This window comes from Epargyreus clarus, unplaced genomic scaffold, assembly GCF_041222505.1.
Source record: "Epargyreus clarus isolate Ecla_fem2 unplaced genomic scaffold, WU_Ecla_fem_2.2 ptg000021l, whole genome shotgun sequence".
NCBI lineage: Eukaryota > Metazoa > Arthropoda > Insecta > Lepidoptera > Hesperiidae > Epargyreus > Epargyreus clarus.
Window position 1 is genome coordinate 8159231 of NW_027332228.1, and position 15135 is coordinate 8174365.

General features: G+C 34.9%; 1 protein-coding gene across 1 annotated transcript; it reads right to left on the bottom strand.

The window, feature by feature from the left end:
- Positions 1 to 7640: 7640 nt before the first annotated feature.
- Positions 7641 to 14003, bottom strand: LOC140750826 (uncharacterized). Its single transcript, XM_073084551.1, has 5 exons — positions 13867 to 14003; positions 12392 to 12613; positions 12016 to 12086; positions 8484 to 8685; positions 7641 to 7866 (listed from the first exon to the last, which is right to left on the bottom strand). The coding sequence occupies exons 1-5, from the start codon at positions 14001 to 14003 to the stop codon at positions 7641 to 7643; spliced, it is 858 nt and encodes a 285-aa protein (XP_072940652.1).
- Positions 14004 to 15135: the final 1132 nt, after the last annotated feature.

The following is a 15135-nucleotide window of genomic DNA, read 5'->3' on the forward strand; positions in this document are numbered from 1 at the left end:
CTTAAACCTTCTCATTCTGAGAGGTGACCCCCGCCCAACAGTGGGACAATAATGGGTTGATGACGTGACGTCCAAGGGCTGTGAGGTGCACCTAACATGCATATCGCATTAACATTTAGAATTTTATGTTTTATATTATATGAATTTAAATAAATACCTATATTTTTTTTCAATTATAGCTTGAATAATATATCTTTGGAACCATCCAGAACAATGGTAAATGTTTAGTTTAAATTGTATATAAGGTATTATAATAATAGAAAGGGTAAAATCAAAGATTTAACAAAGATTTGACACCGTGTAAACATACGTGTAATAAGTATACCTTATTTTCATTTCTCTGGTTAACGGGGGCTGAATATTCTTAACAGAGGTTAATGAATTATTTACATAGAAAAGAGCTAAGCCGCTGAATTGAGAAGACATGGGAACCTAGCTTTAATTTTTACCACGCTTTTATTAGCTTGGCCTGTATGTATGTATGTATGTAACGGAATCTTTGAACTCGATTTTTACCCACTTTGAAAAGTCCGATTAATTTAAAATTTTGAACAATTATCAAGAACCGATGACAACATACGATTAAATAACATTTTATTTTATTTAATATATATTTTTTTTATTTTAATATATTTTTTTTTATATTTTAATGGGATATGGATCTAATGGAATAATGAACGATTTTCCTTGTGCGATCTTAGCGTCATTTTTAGTTTCTAAACTATAATTGTTATCATACAAATAATTGAATGCTTATGCGCATTAAATAGTTAAAATACACGCTGTAGACAATAGGCGCACATTAAAGGTTTTCATGCAGGTGATTACAATACTCAAATATTATGATCAGTTGATCATCCAGGTGATTAAAGTGGAATAGAGCGTCAAATTTTGTACTGAAGTCTAAAATTGGTTGACATTGATTATTACTAACGGTAATTGCCTTTATTTAACAGAAGGTCCTGTGGTGTGGGATTCTGCTGTTGTGTTTTGTTTCTCTTCAAGGGGATGCTCTTCCGGCCGATATGTAAGTACATTTCAAAATTAATAATCTAATACGTAATAAAGGTGACGAAATTATTTTTAACTAAGACCACGTTGAAACGTTGCTTTTACCTTCTCTTTAGAGCTGATTTCATTTTTTCATTAGATTTGCAAAGCTTGCGCATCTGTTCAGTATTTTGGTGCCAAAACAAGATTTTTATTTGAAGTAAAATTCAGAAATGTCATTTTTATCTCTACTAATAATATTATAAAATTTGTAATTTGATTGTTTGTTTGTAAGGGCTAATCTTCGGAAATACCGAACCGATCATGAAAATTCTTTCACAATCAGAAAGCTACGCTATTCAGGAGTGCTTTAGGCTATATTTTATTATGATTGACCAAATAGTTAGACGAACATAATGTTCATGTTTAAAAATGTTGGTCTCTAATAGTTCTAACAACATCTATGTATCACAAAAATATAATTAATGCCCAACGAAGTGAGCACGGGTCAGCTAGTTTAATTTAAAACTAGCTAATAAGTATGTAGTCCAGTTGCTGGTAAGGACAGATAACATATAGGATTAGTGTCCTACTAGAGATCGGCCAAGGATGCATTGTTATACCTGATAACTTACGGGATGCTTCGCATAAGCGTCTCTTACGAAAACCCTTAAACCAGAACACAACATTGTTAACACTACTGTCATAATAAATATAGAAGTAGTTGTGGCGGTGAATCCTCCGAATAAAACCACGAGAGGTACTACCACTGTTACACAAAGTGCTCATGTTGCTTAATTTTTAATAGTAGATATTATTATTATTAAACATATTGTAATATTTGTTATTAGATCTCTGCCTTCAGGGGGTATAAACCCAACAGTCGAGGTAAGTGAATCTGTTAGTATTTCATAAATAGTACCCAACTGTGTTCTACCTTTTATCAGTCGGTCAATGCTATGTTACATAGATTTATACCTAATCAAAAAGGATTGAATCCTGGCTAGCATTGAGATAAATCAATGTGTATTAACATCTACCTAAAACTAGAAAATAATGAGAGCACATATTAGCCATGAGCTGTCACCCATCCAACTCTCCGACCGTTTCACACGTTAACTTAAGCTGTGTATCGATCTACACAAATTAAGAAGCACTTACTCACTTAAAACTTCTATTATTAGGCAGAAATAGGTGTGTCTCCGGATTTGGACTACAAAGGCTTACACCAAATTCAAAATGAGATGGTGGTGACAAGGATACTCTCTTTTTAAATGAAATGTCCTAAAGGTCCCTGTTTTAACAAATTACTTTTATTTGTAGGATCCGTTGGGAGAGGTCCTTTCATACCGCCGAAACGATCATAGAAACAAAAAGGACCCGTTGTTTGGATCCCTCGTTGGAAAATAAACAAAAAAAAAGTTACCAGTAAATGGAAATAATAAATAATAATTAAAAAACGTTTTGTTATTTGTTTATAATAACTCGTTCCATTTAAAATATGTGTGCACCTGAATTTTATATTTATGTATCTGTAACTAAAGTGATAGCCCCTTGGTTAAGAGACTCAATCGAGGGTACAAAGCCCAAATCCCAGGCACCTCTAATTTTTCAAAATGATGTGCGTATTGGAATTGAATTATCGCTTGCTTAAACGGTGAAAGAAAACGCCGAGAGGAAACCTACATACCAGAGAGATTTATAAAAAAACTCTGAAAGGTATGTGAAGTCTACCAATACGCACTCGGTCAGCGCGTTGGACTATGGCCTAATCCTTCCCATTTTGAGAGGAAACCCGTGCCCAGCAGTGGGACAATAATCGGTTGATGATGATAAAATTATGTGATTCCGGCGAAATGCAACTGTGTTTAATATAAAAAATCGTGATGGAAGTGAATTTATTTCTTAATTTACTATGATTTAAAAGAAAAAATATTATTTTAATGAATTTATTACAACCTGCTTCTTCGTATGACCCCAAATATGTAGAAGCAAAAGTAGCGTTTATTACATCTCGAATAATCGTATCTTTGAGTGAAAGTCCAAATCAATTATGTACTTTCAAAACTGTCCTCCACAGATAGCCTTCTTTAAGAACGGATATGTATATTTAGGTATGATAAAAGGATTAAATATGTACAGTGGACATCATAAAGATCTTCATACAAATATTTCATCCTACTTCACATTTGCCACATATCGAATTAACAGAATTGCTTAATATATTGTAGGATGACTTGCTACCGATCGGTAATAACTCGTGGAATACCTTTCCCTTGCCATTTCCAGTCTTCTTGCGTGTGAAAAATAATGATTTATATTAAATCAGTTTTTTTAAATTACGATATATACTTATACTTAATATGTATATTAAAATAAAACATGGTTTTATTAACGTTTGTCGTCTTTTTCACATTTTCCGTAACATATTTGTGTATCCAAAAACATTTCGAAGAATTTGACCACGTCTTTGAGACTGTACATCCAAAATTCGTTGATTACTTTATTTTTCTTGTCATACTCCTGATACAGTAAACTCTCAGTTTTCTTATGTTCATTTTTAGATCGGAGTGCCTGATCACTATTAACGATCAAGATAGATCTTAGCCCTATTTTAGAGTTTTTGAGAGAGATTCCATATTTATCTTGGTGGCTGAAAAGAAATATAAAAAAATCAAAAATACTAGGAAGCACTAGTACTTTAACAGAAGGAAAAACATTGGTAGGAAACAGCCGTAATTACGAAAGTTGGTAGAGCAACTACAACAGACAAATTCAGTTATTCTAACTAGAAAAATTATATTTGGAAGTTATCTAAAACTAATATAATTTAATATTTAGATATATTGGTTTACTAACTATTAGCATACGAGAAAAAATTGTACCTTACAAAATCTCCCACGGCGGTGGTATTGTTGAAATTACAATATGCAATTGCAATTAAAAAGTATATCTGTAAAATTAAGTTTGTTAAAAAGCAGTCAAGCTATTTCTTTATTAATTTGATGTATCAAACGCAGTCAACCTGATAAGTGGTCAATACAAACATGAAAGAAGTTTGTAGTCCTTATAATGGTGTGTGTTCTGAGGAACTGTTCGATCTGATGCCTACGTCACCCTTCGTCATCGTCATCGCACCACTCGCCGAAGGATGAGGTTCCATCCACATCAACTTGACCCGGTTCGGTTTGCACGGCCTTTTTGCCGCGTACGTGCAAAATGTGGAATGAACTTCCTCCTGAGGTATTCCCTCAGGACTATGACATGGGGCTCTTCAAGAGGGGTGTAAAAAGAACTCTCCTTCAAAGGCAGCGATGCGTTGGCGACTCCTCTGGTGTTGCACATATCCATAGGCGACGGTGACTGCTTTTCATCAGGTAACCCGTCTGCCTTATCGTTAGGTTAAATATATAAAAAAAAGTCGTACCTAAGGTCGGTCACAGATACGTTGGTACCCCTAAAGACTAAGTTGGAATACTGGAATAGTGTAAATGTCTCTCCCTTACCATATACACCTGTGTCCCTTACCATATACTATGTACCTAAATTAGATCACATAATTGATAGCAGGCAAAAATAGGCATGGCCGTGGTTTTAAAGGATTTAAGGATCATAATTTAGTCGAAAATATTAATTACAATTTTACATTTTCCACGCAGAAGAACATTACTAGGTCTGTTTAATTTCTTATATCAACTATTATTGTAAGCTTATGTGAAATTACGTACAACTTACCGTTCCTAATCTTAGTAGCAACATTTTACACTTCGTAAAATAAATGCTAATAAAACCTTAGTGTGGATTTAATAATTCGATTTCATATCCATTCCGCTTAATTTCATAGTTAATTATTTTTAGGTATTGAGCGTTGAAAAAACGTGTTTAAATTAATATGATTTTCATACCTTACTTTTAACCATTACCTTACTTTTTACTTTTATACAGTACCTTAGTTTTAACAAGGTATGGTTATTTAAATAAACAAAAGAATTGAAAATACAACATATTTTTCTAAAGTAACTAGATCTTATTGTGGGGAGTATCGTTTTAAGTAAGAAATCTATGATAGTAACCTATAATTAAGTTGATTAAAAATAATAACATGCAACTAACACTTCTGGAATAAAAATCAAGAAGTTGTGATACCTAAGAATAATTATAGCTTACAATATATGTATACAATCAAATGTAAATAAAGAGAGAAAATCACGAGTAAAATAAAGGTTGGCAGCGTTGCCTTGTTATTAAAAAATATTTATTTTTGTACTAATATATCAAACGCCTAGTACTCTGAATTTTATATTCCGTGCCAGCGTATAAGTTATAATGTTTGCCAGGAGCCAGTGTATCGTAATAAGTACCTGCACGAGTGAAATAGCAAATTATTTTTTGCTTTACATTGCTGTTCCACAGCTACAACGTAAAATATGCAACAAGTAATATAATTTCAAAGATCAAGAGGCAGTTTGTAAATATAAAACAAAACAATTTAAAAGTAATTCACAAAAAGGCTGAAGAGGAATTATTTAAAATGGATAATTAGATTACTCATTACTTCATTATAGCACTTTTATTACCTCGTTATAGTAATTCATTAATTTTATCCGGAAAAATTTACCAATTTAACCAGGATAGCCAAATACAAAAATAACAGGTAACCTATTGATAGTTAGATGTTATGCTATAAAAGAAATTTGCTAATTTAGATTGCTCAATAGATAGTTTGGTTATTTGAATTTTTTAGTACTTAAATGTTTAACCTCTGAGGGACAATAAATTATTTTATATCACGGCGTGCGTAAATGGACGTTTTACGCACGCTTCGCGTGCGCAAAACCCCCATTTCCGACCCCGTAATATAAAATTTTATACAACACGCGGACGAAAAATGTTTTTCTGACTCGTGTGATTGCAGTCCTCGCCTGCGGCTCGGCCTGCAAACTCACACTTGTCAGAAAAAAATTTTTCGTCCTCGTATTGTAATGTACTATATTGAAGCAATAAAGTCAAATTTTATTTTATGACACAAACACACAATTTTTTTTACGACTAACTGTACTTCATATATAATGAGATAAATGAGAGTAAAATGATATTATTAGTGTAAGACTCCTACATGTTTTTAAGTGTTACGTTTATTATAGTTACAGTTTTGTACGTTAACTTTTATTATTCTTAAGGATGAAGCCCTTAAGCCGAGTAAGAATTTTATGATCGACGCGGCTCACCTGCAGGCTCAGAATATCATATTTTATTAGAATATCATTGTCACTGAAAATCAGTGGCCGTGGTTCACCGCGGTGAGGCTGAGTTTGGACCCTTTTGTTAAATTTTACTGCAGCAATGTTCTGATTTTAAAGTTTTTTTTTATTACTATATAAGAGTAGCAGACGAGCATGCAGTCCACTTGATGGTAAGTGGCTACTGCCGCCCATGGCCATCTGTAATCAACCCCAGATAGGATTAGGTATTCCTACCTCAGGTCGGCCACAGATGCGCCGCTACGCCTGAAGACTAAGCTGGAACGTCTCGGCAAAGTCTGTCTCCCTTACCACACCCTTCAAACCGGAACACAGCAGCGCCTGACACTGCTGTTATTAGGTAGAAATAGGTGTGGCGGTGGTGCCGCCGGAGTCGAACCACAAATGGTTCTACCACCTTCATCAGTTATGTTTACTATTATTTATGTCACATAATGTTCTAGTATTTTTTACAAATAAATATTTCTTTCTTTCTTTCTACTACGCTCCATCTACATCCATGAGGCATTAGCCTGGTTCAGTGTTCAGCTTTGAAGGGTGTGGTAAGGGAGACATAGGTACTTTTCCGAGTCAGCCAAGATTTTAGGGGTTCATCTGTGGCCGACATCAGATAGGTATATAACCTTATCTGGGGTTGATTACAGATATCTATGGGGATAGAAGCCACTTACCATCGAGTGGGCTGCATACTCGTTAGCTACTTCTGTAGCAAAAGGCTAAGATTATATATCTATTTATGGTACTAATTGACGTATATGCCAGTAATTGCCTATGATTCTGAGAATCTGTACTTCTAAGTCAAGGTTCTATCAACAAGGCCGTTGCCTCTTCAAAAGCTTTGTAACTTTAAATGCCAGTAAATACAAATAAATGATATCTTTGTGTCTCTCTATAAAATCAATATACTTAGCTTAGATTTTATAAACTCATGGTTGTTTGTACGTTAGCAAAAGGTAAACGTAGGTTTAAAGACTTTTGTATCATTTTTCTGAAACTCTTAGAAAGATAACATGGAAAGCAATTTGTTGGATGAAGAAATCTGTGTGTTTGAATGGCTATAGTTTAAGTTTATGTAAATTAAGTGCAACTATGTATATTCACTGAGTCTTTTTATGTTGTAATTGAGCTTACTCGAATCCATTCAACCCTTAGTTCTGAAGATGTTTGTTTCTATGATTGGTCTGTGAACCAGAAAAGACACAGTTTATAATCTTTTTCCTCTGATTGTAGTCTCACTAACGAATATTATTTCCCTTTGTTTAGTGGAAATATAACAGGATATTACGATAAAAACCGTCCTGTCCTATTAGACAAAATTATGAATTAAAAGAAATACAATTAAAGCGTAGGTATTTTATTGGATTTTAGACTAGTTGAATTTGAATGTGATCAGCCGACGAGAGACGCAATGACGCCGGGGGGTACAGCACCACCTGGGCCTTGCTCAATCGTGGGCTGGAAGCCGTTGTCGTCAGCGATGAAGGTAACGGTGTAAGTCACGCCGTCAGGCCCTGTCCAGGTGTAGGAGCCCTTGACAGCAATGGACTCGTCATCAGTGCCAGCGTTCCTCAACTCTCCTGCCTCATTCCTCTTGCTGCCGTCGCTTTGCTCGTAACTGGAATTATTATTGTTTTTTAGCTGCTAAAGTGTTATTACAAATCTTATTGTAAATTTGGAAACAAGATAAAATATGTAGTTACTATTGAAACATTACTAACTTATGCAAAATACTACAATAAAGCTTTAAGTTTAAAGTTTGTGCTTATTCCTAAGACACTTCTTGCAGCTTTGTGAATGAGTAAAGTTCGACGAATTGTGCGTCTTCAATGCGTACATAAATGGTTGTAGCATATGTACTCATAGCGTATGTACGTACAACTTGTATAATATTTATTTATTGTTTAAATTAGGACTATTGAAGGATTAAGAGTTTACGTATAGTGGTTCTAAAGAAAGTTATTAGTCACATAATCCGTAGTTTTAGAATCAATTACAAGTCATAATTTAATTACTTATCATTAATAATATAAGTCAGACTGTAAATGTATTTCTTTTGCTGGCGTACTGGCTGATCAAACTTTGGAAAAAATATTATTAATTACGTTACATTTAATCATCCGTGTGGCTTAGCACGTATACCGATCTACTATACTGAGGGCTCCAAATTGTATACTTAGTGCAAGTAGCACTACAAATCTAGATGTTATGCATGAAATATGTAAATAAAATTACGCGAAGCTGTAGGTGCCAAGACCATCATTATCAGAATCGTAGCGCAGCAACTGCACATCGGAGGAGGATGGTGCTGCACGTGCTGCCCTCTGGGGTGCTGCGGCCGCAACACTCACCAACGCAAGAACCACCAACTGGAACATAAAGGTGTCAGTTACTTCACCATAACCGTCAGTTTGGATTAAGTTAGGAATTTTAACCCCTTGTATAAGTGTATAGGATAAGCATAACTGTATTCAGGCCGGGAGTTTTGAGGTTTTATTAATATTGAAGCAGCTGCCTACACGCTCCAGCTGATTATAAAGTGGCTTCTGCTTATGGACACCTGTAAGTAACTCCAGAACAGATTTAATTCCTGAGGGTGCCAACGCATGTATGTTGCTACCACTAAGGACTAAGTCGGAACGCCTGCTACTACACCCTTTCAAACAGAACACAGCAACGCTTAATACTAATGTTATTATGCAAAAATAGGTTGGTGGTGGTGCCTCTGGAATCAAATCAAACAGGGCTCTTCAACCTAGTGTTCAAGGAATGGAATCAAACAGGGCTCTTCAACCTAGTGTTCAAGGAATGGAACCAAACAGGGCTCTTCAACCTAGTGTTCAAGGAATGGAACCAAACAAGGCTCTTCAACCTAGTGTTCAAGGCGCCCTGTAACCGCGAAAGTGCGTGCATGGTATGGGTTCATGCCGCCCTCTTCACAATCCTGGCGTGTACTTCACAACACTATACACTAATCACTAACACAACAAAACTACTAACCAGTTTCATGATTAGATTTGCGTACGTTTTACTCTAACGAACAAACTTGGAATGTGATTACTGATTTCGCTTAACGCGTGTTTTATACTTTTCGGTATTTTGTATTACGCCATACATATTATTATTTGATGTACATACATTTATCTCGTTACAATGTTTTGTATAGGTGACGCCTTCAAGCGAAGGCAGCTGGTTTGAGGACATCCACAACAGAACCCTTTCGCAATATATTTAATTTACATACAGTTACAACGGTGATGAGTATTGTCTTCCTTTGATTGTATGCATTTGTACAAAAACTTTTTTAATTGTAAATGTTTTATAAAAATAATGAGTGGCTATATGAATAGATACAAGCTATGATTGTCTTTTAGGGTCGGGACATTTATGTCCACGAGGCATCTTTTAGGACTTTGAATGGTAATTTTAACAGTTATGTTTCGAATTCTTAGAAATTGAGGTAAAGGAACAGATATAAATTTTAAAAATATATTAATTGCTTATTTAATATTCTATACAGGCAGTACAGATACTTAATCAGTCAACTTCTTATTATGGACGGGTTTCTCAAAATGTCGAGCATAAATATTAAGATTTGATTTTTAAACCATAAATCATCAAATAATCATTCTTGTGTCAATTTTTGAAAAAGTAGACCTTGTGAGTTAACATCTATAAAATGTATATAAATTCTACTTCAACTGCCATAATACTCATTGCAGTTTGCAATCAGCAGTGACAATCAGATGGGTGAACTTCGACCTCGCACGCCGGGGGTCCGGGGTTCAAATCCCCGGTACTCTGTACCTATTTTCGAAGATACGGGTGTATTAGAAATGAATTATCACATTATTTAATGACGAAGAAAAAATATCTACTCGTCTAACTGAATACCTGATCAGTAGCAGGAGCTTTTACTACTAGGAACTAGGAAATCGTATGGGCCAAAACGTAAACAAATACCAAAATAGTCATATTTGTCAAAACGTAAAAACTCATGGTGAGGGTACAGGTGTGGGATAGTAATGGGATGATAACGAATACTCAAATCAATCAATAAAAGTGGGAAAAGACGAATACAAAATAAATAATACGGGCATGATGGTGAAATGGTGATTAGTCCGTCCTCACGCTTTTCGAAACTTTTAAGTGTCTCTACGATTTTAAGATAAAGAACCGTCCTTAAATAGATACAGGCAATATGTCTAGATTTATTTTATCGCTTAACGACACTAAACTCCTGATTACCAAACTAATCTAGTAAATACGTACCGTATTCGGAGCTTTTCTAATTCATAATCATAATTCGTTTGTGCAAGTCGATCGACTAACAATATCTTTTTTTGGCGAGGGGAAATCTTCAAAAGGAACCCGGTGCCGCGGAAGCGATTCCCGGTGTGGAATTTTACCCATTAATACCTCCTGATGGCCGTTGTCAACGTATGTGTATAGGAATCCTAGGACCAGTATAGAGCTACAGTATTTCATGCCTGCCGTAAGAGGCGACGAAAAGGGGACTTCCGAGATTGCAGCTTGGATTGCCCAGCCAGCGACTCCGGAAAGGACGAAGGTATGTGTATTATGTATAAAGGTGTTAGATGAGCGTAGAGGCATTGCGCTCTGACAACTCCGGTTGAGTTCCAATGGAGGTCCCAGATTCGTCAACGTAGCGCTCAGGACGGCTACCAGGGCGTTTTAAGGGGTTAAAATCCCACATCTGGTGTCGCTTCCAACAATTACCCCCTCGTTAACATGAAAAAGGACTTGAGATCTTCAATGGCACTTAGCTGGAGAACTCCGAGCTTGATGCCTCTATTGCGCACTTCCTGGTGAGCATTTACACTCAGCACACCTTCGAGTGTTTACAACGATAAACGGTTACATGCACCGCTAATACACGACTGCCCAATTCTTAAAGTGGCCCTAATATGTAAAAACAGATTTGGAAGTTCATTTGTAATAAATCAAATATTTATATGTCATGTATTCAAGAGCTCTCCTAACAAGGCTATACAAACACGGAACTTGAGAAGGTAACAATAATTGATGTTTTATTGCATATTTTCAAAGAATCGTCATAATATAAAAACCGTAAAGGATTTAGTTTGTTTATAGATATTCGTCTATTTTATGGGTATTCTATTTTATGATACATATAAAAATTTGACATGACGAATCAATTATAATAAATCACGAACCAATTTTATTTTATTGCTGGTCAAGACTTGTTTGAATATTTTAGTTATGTATGACCTTTCCCTGTGACATCATCCGTGTTCACTCCTGTCCGTAGACTTTCGAATTTAAGACATTCTAAGAAAAGCTTAAAAAAGCTAAGGAGAGTAGGTATCCTTAGTGATTGTCAGAATACCGATTCGAATATTTTAATAGTGGTGATGGTCTAGTAGTTCGCACCTTGGGATTCGGACTTCGGGCCTCGGACGAGGGGCCCGAAGTGCAAATCCCAGGTACCTTCTGTCTGTAAGGTATCAGGTACCTTTGGTCTGTATTTACCTTTAGGAAACCTGAAAGATCTTAAAATGGTCTTCTAATACAGTAGTGAGTATAAGTATAATGTAAATATGGACTAATAAGGAAGTCTCGTAAATAAAAGAAAATTGTTATTTATAAAATTTAGTCGTTTAAAATGTAATCGTTTCAACATATATACCTAATTTACAATTAACTTGTAAGTAAAATGACGTCGAATTATTTATTTCGTTGACCGTTTATCACAGGAGAGACGCAATATGTCCTGGTACCGCACCTCCAGGTCCTTGCTCAATATCAGGTGGGAATCCGTTCTTATCCGCGACGTACGTCACGGTGTACGTCACACTGTCAGGACCGAGCTATGAGCATTCTTCGCCAATATATTTAGGCGATATTTTGAAGGGATACTCGGCAAGGAGGTATAAGAAGAGTTATAGCATCAGAGTATACTTGTATGGTATTGGATACAGTAGTAAGTATAAATATTATGTAAATATGGCCTAACATAAGGTAAGGAAGTCTCGTAAATAAAAGAAAATTGTTATTTATAAAATTTAGTGATTTTAAATGTAATCTTTTCAACATATATACCTAATTTACAATTAACTTCTAAGTAAAATGACGTCGACTAGTTAATTTCGTTGACCGTTCATCCCAGGAGAGACGCAATATGTGCTGGCACCGCACCTCCAGGTCCTTGCTCAATATCAGGTTGGAATCCGTTCTCATCCGCGACGTACGTCACGGTGTACGTCACACCATCAGGACCGACCCATGAGTATGCACCCCTCACAGCGATGTATTCGTTCTCAGTACCGCCATTCCTTACCTCACCTTGCTCTTCTTGCTTTTGGCCATCTGTTTGCTCGTATCTGCAATAGATTATCTTTATTTAAAAAAAAAATGTTATTATGAATTGAATTACTTAATCTATTTTGATTTAATATAAGCTAGATATAAGTACGAGTTAAAGGGTTTCTACAACCTTGTTTGAAATTACAAAATAAATAATCCAATTGTATGATGGTCATATTAGTAATTTTCTTGGGTGATAACTTGTAGTATTAAAAGATTTGAACATTAGATGGCATTTCTTTAATTTCATCACAGGAGTATGAAATAATTTAAACAATGATGAAAAATAATTAAATATTTTTTAGTATACTTATTTTTTTTAATTAACGTATTTCCAAAAAATCAAATAAATTGATTTACTGTTTGAGTATCATGCGGACATAAGTCAATTGTGCAACGTATAGCCATAACAAACGATGCAAAAAGGATGCAAATCTAATCATGTGACATTTAATGATATGGCTTGTGAGATTAAATTATTCTACTGCATTCCAAACATATTTTGGAATTCAAAAATAACTTCCAACATCACTAGTTTGCCTTGGGCCACATCCACAGGGCTTCAAAACTTTAATGGTTTTGTTACCAGATAAATGACCCGATATCGGCCGTTCGTTGCATAAATTCATGGTTTCGCCATGGTTATATTGATTCTATAGGAAACTTACGGCTGACCCTATGATTACCATGCGCGAAAGTTGCGTGGCTACCATATTGTCGCTTAAGCTACTTAGCAGTTGCTTACGGCGTCAACTTTGTTGTTTAAGCGACCGACGGGCAGTTTGTTTTCCATTTTATTAAAAAAAATGCCATCTTCCCATTGTCTACGTATCTGCATAGATTCATAAGCGACAGAATAGTCGCCGCGCGTACTCTTAACAGACACGTTAAATAGTGCAATAGCTAAAGCTATAGTGATAGGGTCAGCATTAAAGTGAAAGAGATAAGAATCTTAAAACTTACCCTATTAGATGTCATGAATAATTCCCTAAATAAAAAATGGAGGATTGATTTTATTCTTAGTTTAGTTTTTTTAAGTGTTTGTTACATTTTTTGAATAGGAAGTAGCCAATGAATACGAAGTCAAATCACAATTACGGCCCATAATTGGCGTTAAATTTATCTAAAGTAAGAGTGTTCTCTTACCTTATGTATATATCTCTCAAAACCAGGAAAACATTAACGACTCATCTGATATTACAAATACATAGGCGACGGAATTCCCATGAAGTTTGATTATAACTAAGTAATAAACGATAAAGTAACTTACGTGTATCTGTAGTTACCGGTTCCATCATTGTCATTTTCAAATTTCAGGAGCTGTACATTATCTGTGGAGTAAGTTACTCTGGGTGGAGGTGCAGCGGCTACCACCGCTATTAAACACAGTGCAACGATCTGTAACATAATTAATTAACATGTGTTAAAATCGGGAAAAGTAACAAATATTGTTCGCACTCGTTTATCTGTGCATGTTTCAATTTAGACATAGAAAACAGATAATAAAATAATAACAGATAATAAAAAGCTTTACTAAAAATAAAACTTATAAAAAGGCCAAACGCTTTAAAAAGCAGGCAAGAATATATATTTTTTAAATTATTACTATTTATAAAATAGTTTATCTTTAAATCATATATCTTCAAGATCTCATTAACGTTATTCTTGGCTGTAACGTCTTCATTATTATTAAACATATTTCTGGTCTGATTAAACAAATGGAAGTCTAAAATACGTATTTTCTGATACAACGGATATGATATAGTTACGAATATCTTCACATTTCACTGCACTGTATCACTTCACTATCGACCACTTTAAAAATACTGACCAGTTTCATTTTTAGGAGAGACGGTCTTTCGTTGACAAGATACGAAGATGTAAAGACGAGAGTTCGAGTGATTCCTTTATATCTAAAGCAGGTGTGTTATTTATTATGATATAAAATTGTTGAATGATAATATGTTAATCTTAAATTAGCGGTGAAGGTAAACCACTCGCCTCTGCTTCTGTGTTTGGAACAGTTTGAGCCAAATGTGTTGCAGTCACCACGATTTTCCATTTCATTTGCATTTTGTTATCTTTAGTGGACATCTCTTTTAAATCGATGCAATCGACATTGTTGTAATAAATAACGGTTCACTTAAGTGGATATACAAATTTCATGTAAATCGCTGCTATATTTTCCCGAATTATCTCATTCTAAATAGTCCATTACAAAGTATTTTAATTTTAAATGTTTTCCATGAATCATAAGATTACCTATTATGAAATTGTTTTGTCTCCTCATACCCTGAACTTCATTTTGTAGCGAAGCACTACCAACAGAATCCAAATACGACGGATTTATGAAATAAAGTAAAATAAGATAATGCAATTACAAATATAATAAAGGACATATAGGTTAAATGTAATAATAGCAAAAGCGTCGATGAAGATAAAAAGACAGATCGAGAACAATCTATTACAATGTCAAGTAAAAGCTGGAGCTTGGTGCCGAGAGTAAGGGATTAATTAATCAATATAAAAATAAATTTTA